Below are 14,073 nucleotides of genomic sequence, written 5' to 3'. Positions count from 1 at the left end.
ATAGAAAATGGAAGTGGAAAATGGACTCAGTAATGAGTAGCTGCACCATTCTTGTTAATCACCTCAAAATTTGCTATGGGCATTCTTGATGCCAGTGTTTCCAGGAGAGAATAGTGGGAATGTCGCTCCAGGTGGTGAAGATGGCTCACAGAGCGCATCCACTGTTTGAAACGTCCCTTGTCATCCATCCCCAAATGTTCTCAATTGCAGGATGGACCAAAAGAGTGACATTATTCTTCTGGAAGAAGTCCTGTTGGGAAAGCCATTCATTACCACAGACAAGGACCTTCACTCTTGAGGGAAGCCCCTGCAACGTCACCAAATTGCTAGTCGCCATTTTAAACCCCTGCACAACTTGAAGCTCTATTGTTCCATTGAAAGAAAAAGCACTCCAGATCATGATGGCATTGTCTCCACTGCAACATCACAGGTCTCCTTGTCATTCATGTTAGTAATGTTGGAAGCCACAAGGACAACCATGGTTCCATTTTTTTCTCATTAAATAAAACTTAACATCTTTTGATGTCCCATGTTTGGTGCTTGCACAAATTCCAAACGGGCTATTTTGTGGTATTGAAGGAAACAAGGCCTTTGAGGACGTTTTTTTCATTCTTAAAAAGATGCCATCCGAAGGTTATTGGACTGCATGCGGGAACAGTAACAAACTTCAATTGGGCCAATGATCATTTTGTTTCAACAAGCTATTTCTCAAGTTATTTCGTCTTTTTGCATTTTGAAATGCTACTTAGCACCTGCTTAAGATCCAACAGTGCAAAATGTAAATTCTTGCAATTTTTCAACTGGGTTTTAAAATTTTGATCAGCAGTATATAACACTAAATAAGACAAAACACCAAACAAATGCTCACTTGGTGGTTATATTTTATCATCGGCATATTTTCTTGGCAGCATATAAAAAATAAAAGACAAAGAAAAAAACAATGTCTACCAGCATAACATGAGTCTTTCTTGAAGCCATCTCTGTACAGCAAAGGTCCAACTGATGAGCTATGCACCAGCCTTCAATCGTTCTGTATCAAAAGTTGGGTTTCCAAAAACAATCCATTAGTCTGCAATGGACCAATACAAACTTGAGTAAAAAGGTGATCTTAGAATTGCCGCACATATCTGAAACGTAGACTTGTTGTGTTCCTGATGTTTCAAAAATGTGAGAGCGCAAGGTAGAATCCAAATTGAACGACAAGAGAGAGAGACTAGAAAATAACTCTGACATGTAGTGTCCTCTCTGTAAGGTAAAAGTTCCCGCTGCCTCGTGAATTAGGGTTTTATTGGAATATGAGCTATTGTATGGTCATTATATCCTGATGAGCCTCAAAACCAGAAGAGGATATACACTGAAATTTAAGAGTGCGGGCATCCATTAGAGTGTACTGGCCAAAGTCATGTCAGTAGAGATGTCAAAACTCAAGCGATGTGGGATGATGGGAAGAAAGGAGTCCAATCATAGCCTCCACTAACCCAGTCCAGCCCCTCTTTATATCAGCCAAAAGCGTCCCGTATCATTGGTGAAAGCGTGTCCGTCAGGGCTAGTTCCTCTCCTGCACAAATACAGTCTCCTGCGGACATAGGCCCGCCTCCTGCAGCGTGATGTCATAGTCCAGGTGGGTAAGCTTCCTCCGGGGGAAGTTGGTTACGAGTTCAAAGCGTTCATTGGGGTATCCCTTGGACTGGACATGTCTTACCAGGGCCTTGAAGGGATGGAGTAGCGAATATGAGATTGTGTCTTTTGAGGAAATATAGTACACCCCTCACATTTCAACATTTCATTCAGTATATCTTAAGGGATAATGCTAAAGAAATTAAACATGGTTATACTTTAGACTAGTCAGCGTACAGCTTGTTTACTAGTATAGCTTGAAAGCAGCAAGCAACAGCCATTACCGAATTAATAGCGGGCGACCTAAGTGACTAGCAAGATAATTTGGTAGTCGCATCATGGTCTGGGGCTGCATAAGTGCTGTCGGCACTGGGGAGCTGCAGTTCATGGGGGGTGTGGTGGGGGGCATGAAATTGACATACTGTGACTATACTATGACTGACATTCAGAAGTAGGGTCACCGGATTCCTGGAACTGGGCTGCATGGCAGTGGAAGAGGGTTCCAGTAACGGGCTGCACTCTGGTGAGTTCCATTCCCAAGAGGATTAAGGCTGTGCTATGTAGCAACAATGGTGCTCACAGTAATATTGACACGTTGGACATGTTCACTGTGAGATGTATTCATTTGTGTTGTCAGCTATTTAGACAATAATAGCTGTGTGTTGATTCATTTTCAGTGGCGTGTAAATCTATACTGCTACACACTGATTACAGTACATTATCGCCAAGTTTCACTTCTATAGTATTGTCCCTTGAGAATACATAATAAAAATGGTTGGCAAATGGGACGGGTGTACTCAGCTTTGCATCCAGGAACATGTTTTTCCTTACCATAAGTTTTGCTTGAGAAGACAAGGATATTTGCTCTCTTTGTCCATCTGGGTATCGGAGCATCAATCTGGCCTTGGGACCTGTGTTTGACAAGCACACAAACATGGTGGTACACGTGGTCATACACTTTTCGATTATTATGCCCTTCGCTCATCATTATTTTCCACATTGCCGTACCATTGTCATCAGGACAGTCTGCTTCACAGGTCTTCGGTGGCTCAACTGCACACAAGTTCCGCCCAGAACATGCATCAGGGTGCGGCTGACGGGGCCCGCCAAGCATGGGCTCTAAATGGTTCTTTTTGCTCTCCTCTTTCTTGTGACTGTGATTGTTTTCCTTAAATGGTGATTTTCTGTGGCAAGAAGACGTACTATCGGGATGAAGACGATGTGGGGCTGCCGAAGCGACAGAGGAAGGCTGTTTGCCGGTAGGACTTTTGTCTTTCTGCAGTTCTGGCAATTCACTGTCTGAGCCGTCGACGGAGATGGGGCCCTCACTGTCGGAAAAGGGCTCGGCATCCGAGTCGTCATCTGACCTGGGAGAATCGGGGACCTCTGGGACATGTGAGGACTCATAGTGGGTTTCCTGTAGAGAGGCTCGGATGGCGGCCTCCAGCTGACTATCTTCGCTGGCATCGATCAGGCTCTCCTAGAACAGAAAACAAGACTGCAGCTGTTAAAAACAAATCACAGAAGAACAATAGCAAGGGTGGGGGATTGGGGAGGAGGGGGGACAAACTAAACACAGAGGGATACTGACCAAACTAAACACAGATTCTCAGTGAGTAGTCTTGCAAATGAATAAGACAACTTGAATAAATATGTCATCTCTGAGATGGTATCTATCATGGAAGATATTGATACACAAGACTATTGGAAGTGACACATGAGGTGAGAGACCCACAGAGCGAGCCCGTTTGGCGGGTGGTGCACGGCAGGATGGACCATCCAGTTGTCCATGCTCCGCCAAGAAGCCAGTGGCCTGCTCCAAGAAGGATGCCACATCCAGCTGGTTCCACTCCACCATTTTTTGACCTGCAGGGGTTGAACACGTAGACACCACAGACTGGTTAAAAACTGAGGTAGGAGTTACACACACTGACCATATGAGAGAGTCAATCAAACCTGAGCATTATTATATTACATTAATATTTCCATGTGAATATTTATACATTTTGTCATAGATAGTGCAGGTACATCATGAAGTGGCTCACAGCACACTCACCTGTGCGTGGATCTAAAATGGAAATATATGGAAACTTGTTGAGTTTATAGAACTGAATGTATCGCTGCCCCTCTTCACTGTCATGATATACCTGTAAAAACATTGGGACAAAGTGTGTTACATTGTATTCACATTGTTTTGCTTCCATTTGACAGATGTACCGCCTTATCTCTGGTATCACAACGAAGCAACCAACTAATTCTAATAAACTACTTGTAATCTTACATGTCTGTCATGGGTAAAGTTGCCTACCTGCCAGAATATAAAGTGTTCTCTAATGATGGTTTTGACTGCATCATTGCTCCAAACGTCTCTGTTCAGGCACTGGCATGCAAAGTCTTGTACGTTCTGAATGTTGATCATAAGCCACTTGTTCTCCAGTTGACCACAATCTTTTGCCTGTAAGAGACCGTAATGACAGAACAGGGAGACAGATTATGTAGCAAAATCAACACAAATAGGTCACTTTTATGGCTAATTGAAACATTGAAATTAAAAGGGACTGTATTCAACTCCAAATTACATTTTCTTTAACTTTTGCCCACCAATCTTATGTGAGACATGAACACATCTTTCTCTTTTCTGTGCATTCTAAAGATATAAAACAGATAAAAACAGCTCATTACTGCACACAGTGACAAACACTTAGGCCGCCTATAAAGCCTTCTGAAAAAGACTCCAAAAAGCACCAACAATGCTCCCATTATATATAATGTGAATATTAACAAAGCTAGAGCGACTTCGTTATTATTATTATGATTAACATTGTTATGCTGATTGAACTACGTTACAGGGATACTGACACCTTGTGATACAACAGCTGCTAGCGACCAGCCGGCTAGCAACTAGCTTCACCACACACTTACTGACGCATCAGAATCACACTCACAAAGCCGCAGAGCACTACAAAAAAGGTAAGGCTACATATTTGAGCTGAAAACACTGCTGCTGTGTGTTTATTTTTGTTGCTATGTGAAATCAATGTGCTCAGCAAGGAAGTTTGGTAATGCTTGAAATGCCCAAAATACTGCAAAATCATGCAAGTATTACATGATATCATGAATGTATCTGTTACTACATGGTCACAGCATGTCTATAAAAACATAAAACCTTGTTGGAAGTTTTATAATAGCAGTCTTTGAAGGCGGCATAGGTGTATCCCATGATCTCCTGGTCTATAATTCATGAATTTATGGCACCTTTGAAAAAAGCCAAAGCGAAAGTGTGTCATTCATGAAGATGCCAATGATTTGTGTGACTTGTGAGGTGTTTTTCCCTCAAATTTGAGAATGTTGATATAGCTCATTATATCCTCTTTAAGCAGACCAGGTTTCCCCTCAGTAAAGACCTGGCAGAATCAGAATCAGGCATTTTGCGCAGGTTTGCCTGTGTGTGTGTGTGTGGTTAACATCTTCTCACTGTCTCAAAGCTGCCTTTGTGCATCAACTCAATGGGAGGACGAAAAAGGTCTGCCAGGGTGCTCAGCTTCTTGTCCACTGTTCCACCGTTACGCAGCTCTTGTTCCTGGCGGACTGAAAAGGGGCAAAGAGAGAAGGGGAAATAAATCTAGTAACACACAGGTTGAAATATCCATAAACAAATATCCATAAACAGCAGACAGTGGGCTTTCGGTACAACAATGGAACCTTGGTTAGCGTCATTAATCCATTCCAAAAGGTCTGACTTTTACCTAAACAGATGCTATTTTTGCAGCTGATTTCCAGCTCTTGTTTCCATGTAGTGGAAAGCTCAGCTAACAGGGATGTTTTCTCATAAAAAATGTATTAAGAAGACAGTTGGATTCAAGCAGTGCATTAACATCACAACAAGGCGTGCACCATATTGTAGGCTAACCGGAAAATGTGCTCAAACAGAAAAACACACTAACCAGAGTGGACGTTAACCAAGGTTCCTCTATACTAAGAGTACTGTCTAGTTTAATTTCCACATCCAAACAACATACTCACTTGTTTCTGTTTGGAAGTCTCTGAAGCCGTCAAATATAGAACGGGCCGGTCTCCTCCGCTTTGGCACTGTGTGTGTTAAACAGACACAGCAATGTCTATACGTGATTGCGACCAGTGGTTGTATGTGGTGTGATAAAAGATACAATACCTCCAAAGAGTGGCTCTGGTTCCACAAGAATGTCCTGCTTCTGGGGAATGGGTGCTCGTACTTCGCTGTGATGTCACACAACATAGACGGTATTAATCATTCCCTCAGCTGACTTTGGGTGAGAGGCGGGGTACACCCCAGACTGGTTGTCGTTCAATTACAGGGCACTTACAGACAAGCACATTGACACCAATGGACACTTTAGAGTCTCCAATTAGCCTGATATGCATGTTATTGGAATGCAGGAGGAGGTATGTGGAGAAAACCCACACAGGCACAGTGAGAACATGCAAGCTCCACAAAGATTCCAACCGGGGTCACCTGATGGGCCCACGGACAATAACTTTTCTCAAAACTGTATTGCCAATGAGCACTTACTCTGAAGGTGGGACTCTGCTGCTCGATGCTGCGGATCCAGAACTGGTGCTTGGCTCCTCTGCCACCACTCCTCCATCTAAAAACATTGTCACTGCCATCTCCAGGTTGTTGTTGCATGCTTCTAACATATGCTTTCCAACGCTCTCTGTAGCTCCTAGTGGAGGGAATATTGAGAAACTTCCTTAAGGTACTAGGCATTTAAACAGTGGAGGAGCAATGGAAAACATTGTCAAAAGTGCTTACGGTGCGGTAACAAATGTATTTAACATTTGTATCACGGTGGGTAGAGTTTAAGTGCACAAACGCTACTTCCGTTCCTACTGCGCATGTCCGTTTCAGTCTTGCAGGCTCGAGCGGTAGCCTCCTGAATGTCTTCCCACTCAACGTGAAATAACTTTACACTTTTATTTCATCGTGTGCAGATAAGCAAACAAAACTATGGCAGTGTTGACGTGTCGTCGGCTGTAGAAAACAAGTGAAGGCGCTTGGGTTTTAACCCCCGTAACCACACTGGAGATGCCAGAAGCGCAACATACTGAGGAAGAAAGCCACTGTTGGCCAAGCCGACCTCCATTGCACATTTACACACAACAGGCTGATGTCTGAAGTGGCAAAAAGCAGCTCTCTGCCCACGATAGACAACTTATAGTGATATACACAAACCACAATGAATGCGAAGTTGTGTTAAGTTTCACACTGGTCCATTTACTGGGGTTTTCAGTTGTAGAAAGCCAGTTAACACAGGATGTGTTTTTTCCTTCTGCAAAGCACTGACAGCGGACGGGACACAAGCGATATTTAACGTCCATTTTCTTAACTGCGTGGTGATTTACCGGTTTGTCCGAGAATGTGACTGTTCCCGCATAGTTAGCTGATATTATCTTTCAAATTAATGTCCACATTAAATGTTATTTTTACCTGTTATTGCTGTAAATTGTTGTATTAACCCGTTCACCCCCGGAGCTGAGGTGTCTCCGAGCGCCGCCATCTTACCGCCACAAACAACAACATAAATGCCGCGCATGCGCAACACCGCCTTTTTTCTCAGCCTGGCGCGACGTGAATGACGACGTCACTTTCCGACAGTGATGCATTTTGGGCGGTGTAGTTCAGTCTCAGCAACGTTTCCGGAACCGTAGAGTTGTCGTACTGTAGTTGTGTAGTAAATTCTTCAAATCAAATTTTTACCAAGAAAAAAAATAATTTGTCAAAATTATAAAATTAGAATGAACTAAATATAAAGATAAAATGTCCTTTTTCATTTCAACTTTGAAATACGTCAAGAATATATTCTAATTGGTTGATGAAAAAGCATCGTTTTATATAATTTATCCTGAAATCATTTCATTATTAAATTGAAACCATTGTACATATATACATATATATCTCACATATTATATGATTTATAATTACATATAATGTGTAACCATGTTAAACATGGGCAATGAACAAACATCAGTACAATAATTGATAAGATATATCATGTATGATTAAATAAAATTAAGCTGTACTTATACCTACCCCTTTTCTGTCTGTTGACATTTCACATGAGGTTACTTTACCAGTATGCCTTATAAATTACACAAGGGAAACTTTAGTACTATACATTTATTGTTGTTTGCATAATACATTTCATTTCAAACCAAGTCCAAAACCCTGTGGTTTATGTACTGCAGTTTATCTGAACCACCGTGTGCCAATAACTTGTTTTGCAAAAAAAAGGTTGAGGTGACAAAATGTCCAAGATTACTGAAAGTGTACAACTACACATTGAATCCCACTTGTAGATATACCTTCATTAAAAGCATACAACATTCCATTCATTCAAATGAATGCATCAAAAATGTATGGGATTTCAAATAAACTAGATGATCAAAATATTTTATCCACATGAGCTCGTGAGCTTATCCAATCCACAATCCTATTAAAAATAGTCCTCATGCACTTTTTATGGTGAGGGTGTCAATAAATAATACACAATGTGTCACTGCAGCATGTATCAACTTACAAGTCTGGTCCAAGAGCTTGAGGTAAAAACTACATCAGTAAAAGCGGTTCTGTCTTTGTGAAGCTTTGTTTCAATCAAAAAAAAATCTGCACTGCAGTCAAATGAGGCGAAGATGAGTACCAAAGCAGTGATCAATACTGTGTTACAAAAAGCATGATTTACCATCCTCAACAGTGATTTTACATTCTTGTAAGCATTACTTTACTACAAGGAGGTCGCTCTTGTCAAAGAGGGGGAAGAGACTAAATTGCCGGACATTCATTAAGTTTTGTTGTAAATATCTTAAAAAACAAACAAACAATAAAAAAAAAAACAAGCAAATAAAAGCTGCATCTTAAGTTTTATGTTTAATACCTGGTTCAGGAGTGTTTTTGAAGTGTACAACAGTATTCTGATAGCATGGTGTTGGAAATGATCCCCTGTTCAATCTTCTTTAATTGCAGTGCATCTTAAAAAACAGGAGAATTATGGCATTTTTGATCCTCCTGAAGCGTACGACAAGTGCAGAAAACAAACATAATTATGTGTTATTTCACAGTTCATATCCAGCATTGCGAATAACGCTTCCCACAATAGATCAAGTGGTGAGTGAGCGCACACATGTACGGTGAGTGAGGTAAGGGTGACTTTAAATGTTAGATTGTATATTTGTAAATGGCGCATTTATGACTAAGTGAGGCCAATGTGCTCAAAATGAAGTCTTTTATTGTGTGTGTGGTGAGAGAACACTGACATAGTTGCGTGGATTGTATATACCGCACTTCAAAAGCGAATGAAGGTAGCGTCTATCTGGCGGACGCTGGGGAGAGCCAGCATGATCTTTCGCCGGTACTGCGGGTCCTTCTGTAATGGGTTTCTTTCCAGGTAAACTGTCTCCAGAGATTTGGCTTTCTTTAGCTCGTCCAGGTCGGACCAGTTGTCAATCTGGTTGTCGTTCATCTGTAGGGTGAGAGTTCAGTCAGGACATTTGGACTTTGTGACAGATTCTTTAAGATGGGGGTGTCCAAACTTTTCCCACTGCGGACCACATATAGAAAAATTGAAGGGTGTGTTTCTTCTAATAACTATTTATTACAATTATTATTATTCTAGCAACTAAATCTCACTTTTCAAAAAATTGTTTACGTTCATCATGACTTTCGATACAATCACAACATTCTAACTACAAAATTAGAAGGTTAAGGAATCAGAGGGTTATTTTGGAATTGGGTCAAGGCCATTAAAAAGGTGGCACAATAATAGATAAAAAAATGAGTTGGAAATCTCACAATAAAAATATAAAACATAAGGTGGCAAGAAATACTTCTGTATTAAATCACTCCATATTCTTTACTGCTCTCTGGTATTACCATATGGAAATCATTGTGTGGCAATATGGGGTAATAACTATAAAAGTTATCTTCACCCGCAAAATGTGCTGCAAAAAAATAGTCAGTTAGGATAATCCATAATACCACATATAGAGAACATACACATTTTATTGTTCATAAAATATTAATATTTGCGGATTTAGTACACTATTAGACAGCTAAACTGATGCATAAACTAAACACTAACCCGTTACCCAAAAAAGTCACACAATGCTTTTCTACAAGAGAGGAGAAATATGATCCAAGGAAAAACTAAACTTATGTGATAACAATGCTAAAAACACACAGCATTTCAGTATGTGTGATACAAATTATGGAACTATTATAGAGTCTTGTATTGTGGGGAAAATTAGGCTTCACAGCAAAATTTGTATTTTAACTACTTAAAGCCAAGATGGCCAACTTCCTGGTTGCTTTACATTACTGGTTGAAGAGCCAAGACTTTTCAGGGGGCGCCACTGGGCTGAGAGTTTCAGTTTTCAGTCAATTTAATGCAAAATGAAACAGCCATACCCAGAACTCCTGCAACTCTGTTAGATGGCTGATGTTTTCAATCTTCTTCACTCTGTTGGCTGCAATGTCCAGGGTTGTCAGCTTTTTCTGAGCAGGGAAAGGGGAGTGTGTGGTTTAATACATAAAACACTGTTGTTGCTGTTGTTCAGCATTCATCACTGCCAGCACAGTGCACCATTTTGTACAACTCACATTGTTTTCCAGGCCCTCAATGACCTCGATGCCATTATGGCTCAGGTAGAGCTCTCGCAGGCTGACGAGGTTGTGCAGACCCTCCATTTTAGTAATCCGATTACTCTGAAAAGGGAAAGAAAGCAAAGAAGTTAGCGAAGTCTGAATAGATATGGGTCAGCACTGTTGAACCATGCAATTACCTGAATGCTTAACACCGTCAGGTTGTGTAAACTGTCCATATTCTGCAGCTTGGTGATCTTATTGGTACCAAGGAATAGGCTTTGCAAAGATGTGAGTGCATCCAGGTTCTCTATGACCTTTGAACAGGACAAATCCATTAATATAATGTCTCAAATATGTGTATATGTGTAACAAGAACATACTCGAATACGATTAGAGCCCAGCTCTAGCATCTCCAGGCAAGGGAAGTGCTCCAAGTTGGCAATGCTGCTGATTTTGTTGTGAAGCAAAAAAAGTTTCTTTAGCTTAGTCAGCTGCTCCATACCTTCCACCCGCCTTAAAATGTTGAAGGACACGTCGAGCTGCCTGCAGTCGAATCAGAGAAGATGTGCTCAATGGGTTGAAGTTTATTCAAGCAGCATCATAACAAAACACGACTGGGGAAACTAAGAAAGTACAGTAAACGCCCTAAAAGTTGTACAATTTTAAATTCAAACAAGATTTTCTGGAAAAAAATATAACATATAATATAATATACAGATGGAATCCACAAATTTTGTTTTTGTTTTGCTTTTTCATTGGTGTTTTCCTGCGTGGCAGCATGAAGCCAGAATGGTTAGCGCACAGGCCACACAGCTAGGAGACTCAAAAAAACATGCTAGGTTAATCTAGGTAAATAGACTCCAAATTGTCCATAGGTATGAATGGTTGTTTGTCTGTATGTGCCCTGTGATTGGCTGGCGACCAGTCCAGGGTGTACCCTAAGAGAACGGGGATAGGCTCCAGCATGTGTAATGGTCCGACAGTCAATCAAGCGGAGCAACAACATTTTTACAGATTTTTTAACTATAAAGAATAATTTCTTCAGACTTACTCCAACTCTGTGAGTTTGTTGAGGTTCTCCAACTTGCGGATCTGATTGTCGTACAAATCGAGCTCCCTCAGCGCACTCAAACTGTCGAGGTTTTCTATCTTTTTAATAAGATTCTGTCGTAAGGAGAGGGTCTGTGTGGAGAAAGAGAAAGGATTGACATGATCAGAGAAAGCATTCTGAAGAAAGGCTTAAAAATATGTTTTGCTCAAATGGTTTCAGACATTCTTAACAAAGTTACTTTCTCAGGGCATTGAATCAATCGTAACGGGACTGTTCAGGTTGTCTTAGAACATCTTAACCATGGAACCCGGTGCCCCCTGTGGGCTGAGACTAATTCAATGCCCCAAGAATACGATAACATTCACAGAAATCTTAACAATATTACATCAAGAGGCATCGCATGATTACACTTGATTTTTACAATGAAATCTTCATGCATCAAATACTTTTGCTTTCTGTAGCACTTCCAGTCCTTCAATCTTTCCAATCCGACAATGAACAAGATCAACATCCTGTAAAAAAAAAAAACAACAAACACGAGTTACAGTTTTACACATATTCACAATTTAAGCTGATTCACAGAATAAAGTATTTAATCAAATAGTGGCCATTCAAATGGACACATTGCTGTTGTGTTCTTGAATAAATAAGGACCCCCACCCGCTTTAGGAATAAAAATAACATTGTGTAACAGCAGTGATGCACGTGCATGTGTTGCAGTAGATTTTACTTTCTCTACACTGATTTCACTACATCTATAAAAGTGATGTAGTTTAAAAACAAAGTGATACTGTGTCGGGCAAAACACCAAGAAAAATGATTCGTGATATTTCTAATTAGCTGTCAATGGTTATTTATGGGAAAGATTGCAATAAGTATTATATAAACGTCTTCATTTGTAGATTACTTTTCCACCTGCAAGCATCAGGAGCAACTAGGGGTTTAGTATCTTGCCCAAGGATACTTCAACATGATCATGGGAGGACCACTCTACCACTTGAGCCATGCCCCTCTATCAGAGGGGCTTGACTATCTCCAGTTGGTCACAATATGAGGAAACTTGCTTAAAACTGAATGATTTGTGCAACATATTATGCTCCTTCCTGCAAAGACTCCTTTTACCTCCTCTTCAGGGTCCAAAGTGATGGTGTCCATGTCGACAGGAGACTCTTCTTTATCTAAGAGAAATAAAATGAGTACCCATTATGTCATTGTATGGTCATATCACTTCGTACTTCGGTACAGGACAAAACAATTTAAAAATCAAATTAAAAAAACAACCTTAAACCATATTAGGAAAGCAGGAAGTGAACAAATGTAACAGTTACTGATTGTAAAAGTACCAGATGTTTAATAAGCTTTGCTTCTTCCTACTCCTTTTGGACATGTGGAACTGTGAACTGATTATGTGATGCACTCAATTGTAATCTGATGCATGTTCAAATGAAATAAAACCATTACCATTACCAAAAGCATGGAAGTTAATATCGCCATTGTAGACATACAGTAATACCGGTCCTCTTGTTTCCTTCCACATCCCAAAATCAAGCATATTAGGTTACTTGGAGACTCTAAATTGTTCACAGGTGAAAAATGTGTGTGTGTATCTGTCTATATGTGCCGTGTGATTGCCTAGCAGTCCAGGGTGTACCTGCCTTTTGCCCCCAAAGTCAGCTGTGGCTTCCTTATCACCCAAAATGAGGACATGCAATACACAAAGCTGAGATGGGATGAAGGATTTACCTATAGCAGCAGGCTGAGTTGGATCCACGTCGCCATTGATGCTCTTCCTCCTGGTCTCATCATCACCAGACTCTTCAGACTCTCCCCTTCGATCCACTACAGGTCAGAATACATAATGGACGTTTGGTCGCACTGTTGACTTGCAAATACCTGCATACTGTATACTGTAATAGGACCAGCAACACCCCTGTGTTTACAGTGGACATCATTTTCGTTGTTGTGGGTGTGATTCAACCATAATTTGTAGCAAGCTAACAGTCTGTTTTCAGGCTGTCATTTGTGTTGTGACATTGTCATATAATTTAATAACATTAGCCAAAACGTTACCCAATACAGAGCGACTTGTCGCTCCAGAAAGAGACGTCGATTTCCGGTGTAATCATGTGGCTTGATGTGGAGGTTAAGTGAATAACGTAAGCCAAAAAGCCTTGTTGTTAGCCTACTAGCTAGCAAACGTGGTGTGTACTTCTGTTTAGACACAAGTGGAACGACACTTATGAGAAGAGTACGACTAAAGAGTCGCTCGTCACTACATTTAACCTGGTGAATAGTGGTAACGTGGGACTGGCGTCTTTACATGTGTACTCACCTTCCATTTCTTGAGGTTCTACAACAGATAGGGAAGCCATGTTTCCTGTAAACATCTTGGCAACGGCTCAGCCAATCAGAGGAAGGGACGTGCAATAATATACCACAAGATGGCATCAGAGTTTAGTCGTAGTCTGGTGTCAATAAAGAATCCCCCAAAATAGAAGCTCTCCTCAGATGTTAAGGCTTCTCTAAACTCAAGTGGAATTTATGTATGTACGTATAAAAATATATTTTGATAATACACTACTCACAAAGTTAGCCTGTTACTATAGCAACAGAAACTATGCAACCCACTTGATGGCATATTCAATGAAATATTAGCAAGGTTAATCAGTAAGATAGTAATAGCAAATTTATAAAGCTAGGTTAGGAAAATAAAAAGAAAATAACAACGACAAAGTATTGCTTGATAGCGTTTATATTGACATGTCCTGCTTTCATGTTTAAAAAGACC

The 14,073-nt window shown here is 40.6% G+C and overlaps 2 protein-coding genes across 3 annotated transcripts; both read right to left on the bottom strand.

The window, feature by feature from the left end:
- Positions 1-858: 858 nt before the first annotated feature.
- On the bottom strand, positions 859-7,208 carry ubxn7 (UBX domain protein 7). Of its 2 annotated transcripts, none has more exons than XM_058067161.2 (11): positions 7,085-7,208; positions 6,167-6,320; positions 5,789-5,853; positions 5,641-5,706; positions 5,093-5,205; positions 3,926-4,072; positions 3,674-3,764; positions 3,353-3,483; positions 2,626-3,097; positions 2,449-2,528; positions 859-1,708 (listed from the first exon to the last, which is right to left on the bottom strand). In XM_058067161.2, the coding sequence occupies exons 1-11, from the start codon at positions 7,188-7,190 to the stop codon at positions 1,547-1,549; spliced, it is 1,587 nt and encodes a 528-aa protein (XP_057923144.2). In that variant the 5' UTR covers positions 7,191-7,208; the 3' UTR covers positions 859-1,546. The 2 variants fall into 2 exon arrangements, with proteins under 2 accessions (XP_057923144.2, XP_057923145.2); XM_058067162.2 differs by lacking the exon at positions 7,085-7,208 and adding an exon at positions 6,410-6,560.
- Positions 7,209-8,508: 1,300 nt separating this feature from the next.
- On the bottom strand, positions 8,509-13,784 carry ppp1r7 (protein phosphatase 1, regulatory (inhibitor) subunit 7). The gene is made up of 10 exons (XM_078791542.1): positions 13,618-13,784; positions 13,029-13,124; positions 12,408-12,463; positions 11,732-11,797; positions 11,286-11,416; positions 10,615-10,777; positions 10,432-10,548; positions 10,250-10,354; positions 10,058-10,144; positions 8,509-9,113 (listed from the first exon to the last, which is right to left on the bottom strand). The coding sequence occupies exons 1-10, from the start codon at positions 13,670-13,672 to the stop codon at positions 8,937-8,939; spliced, it is 1,053 nt and encodes a 350-aa protein (XP_078647668.1). The 5' UTR covers positions 13,673-13,784; the 3' UTR covers positions 8,509-8,936.
- Between the last annotated feature and the right edge of the window lie 289 nt (positions 13,785-14,073).

The sequence above is a fragment of the Doryrhamphus excisus genome, linkage group LG6 (genome assembly GCF_037039965.1).
Source record: "Doryrhamphus excisus strain RoL-2023G ecotype Guam linkage group LG6, RoL_Dexc_Guam_v1.1, whole genome shotgun sequence".
Taxonomy (NCBI): domain Eukaryota; kingdom Metazoa; phylum Chordata; class Actinopteri; order Syngnathiformes; family Syngnathidae; genus Doryrhamphus; species Doryrhamphus excisus.
This window is presented reverse-complemented; position numbering and strand designations above follow the sequence as displayed.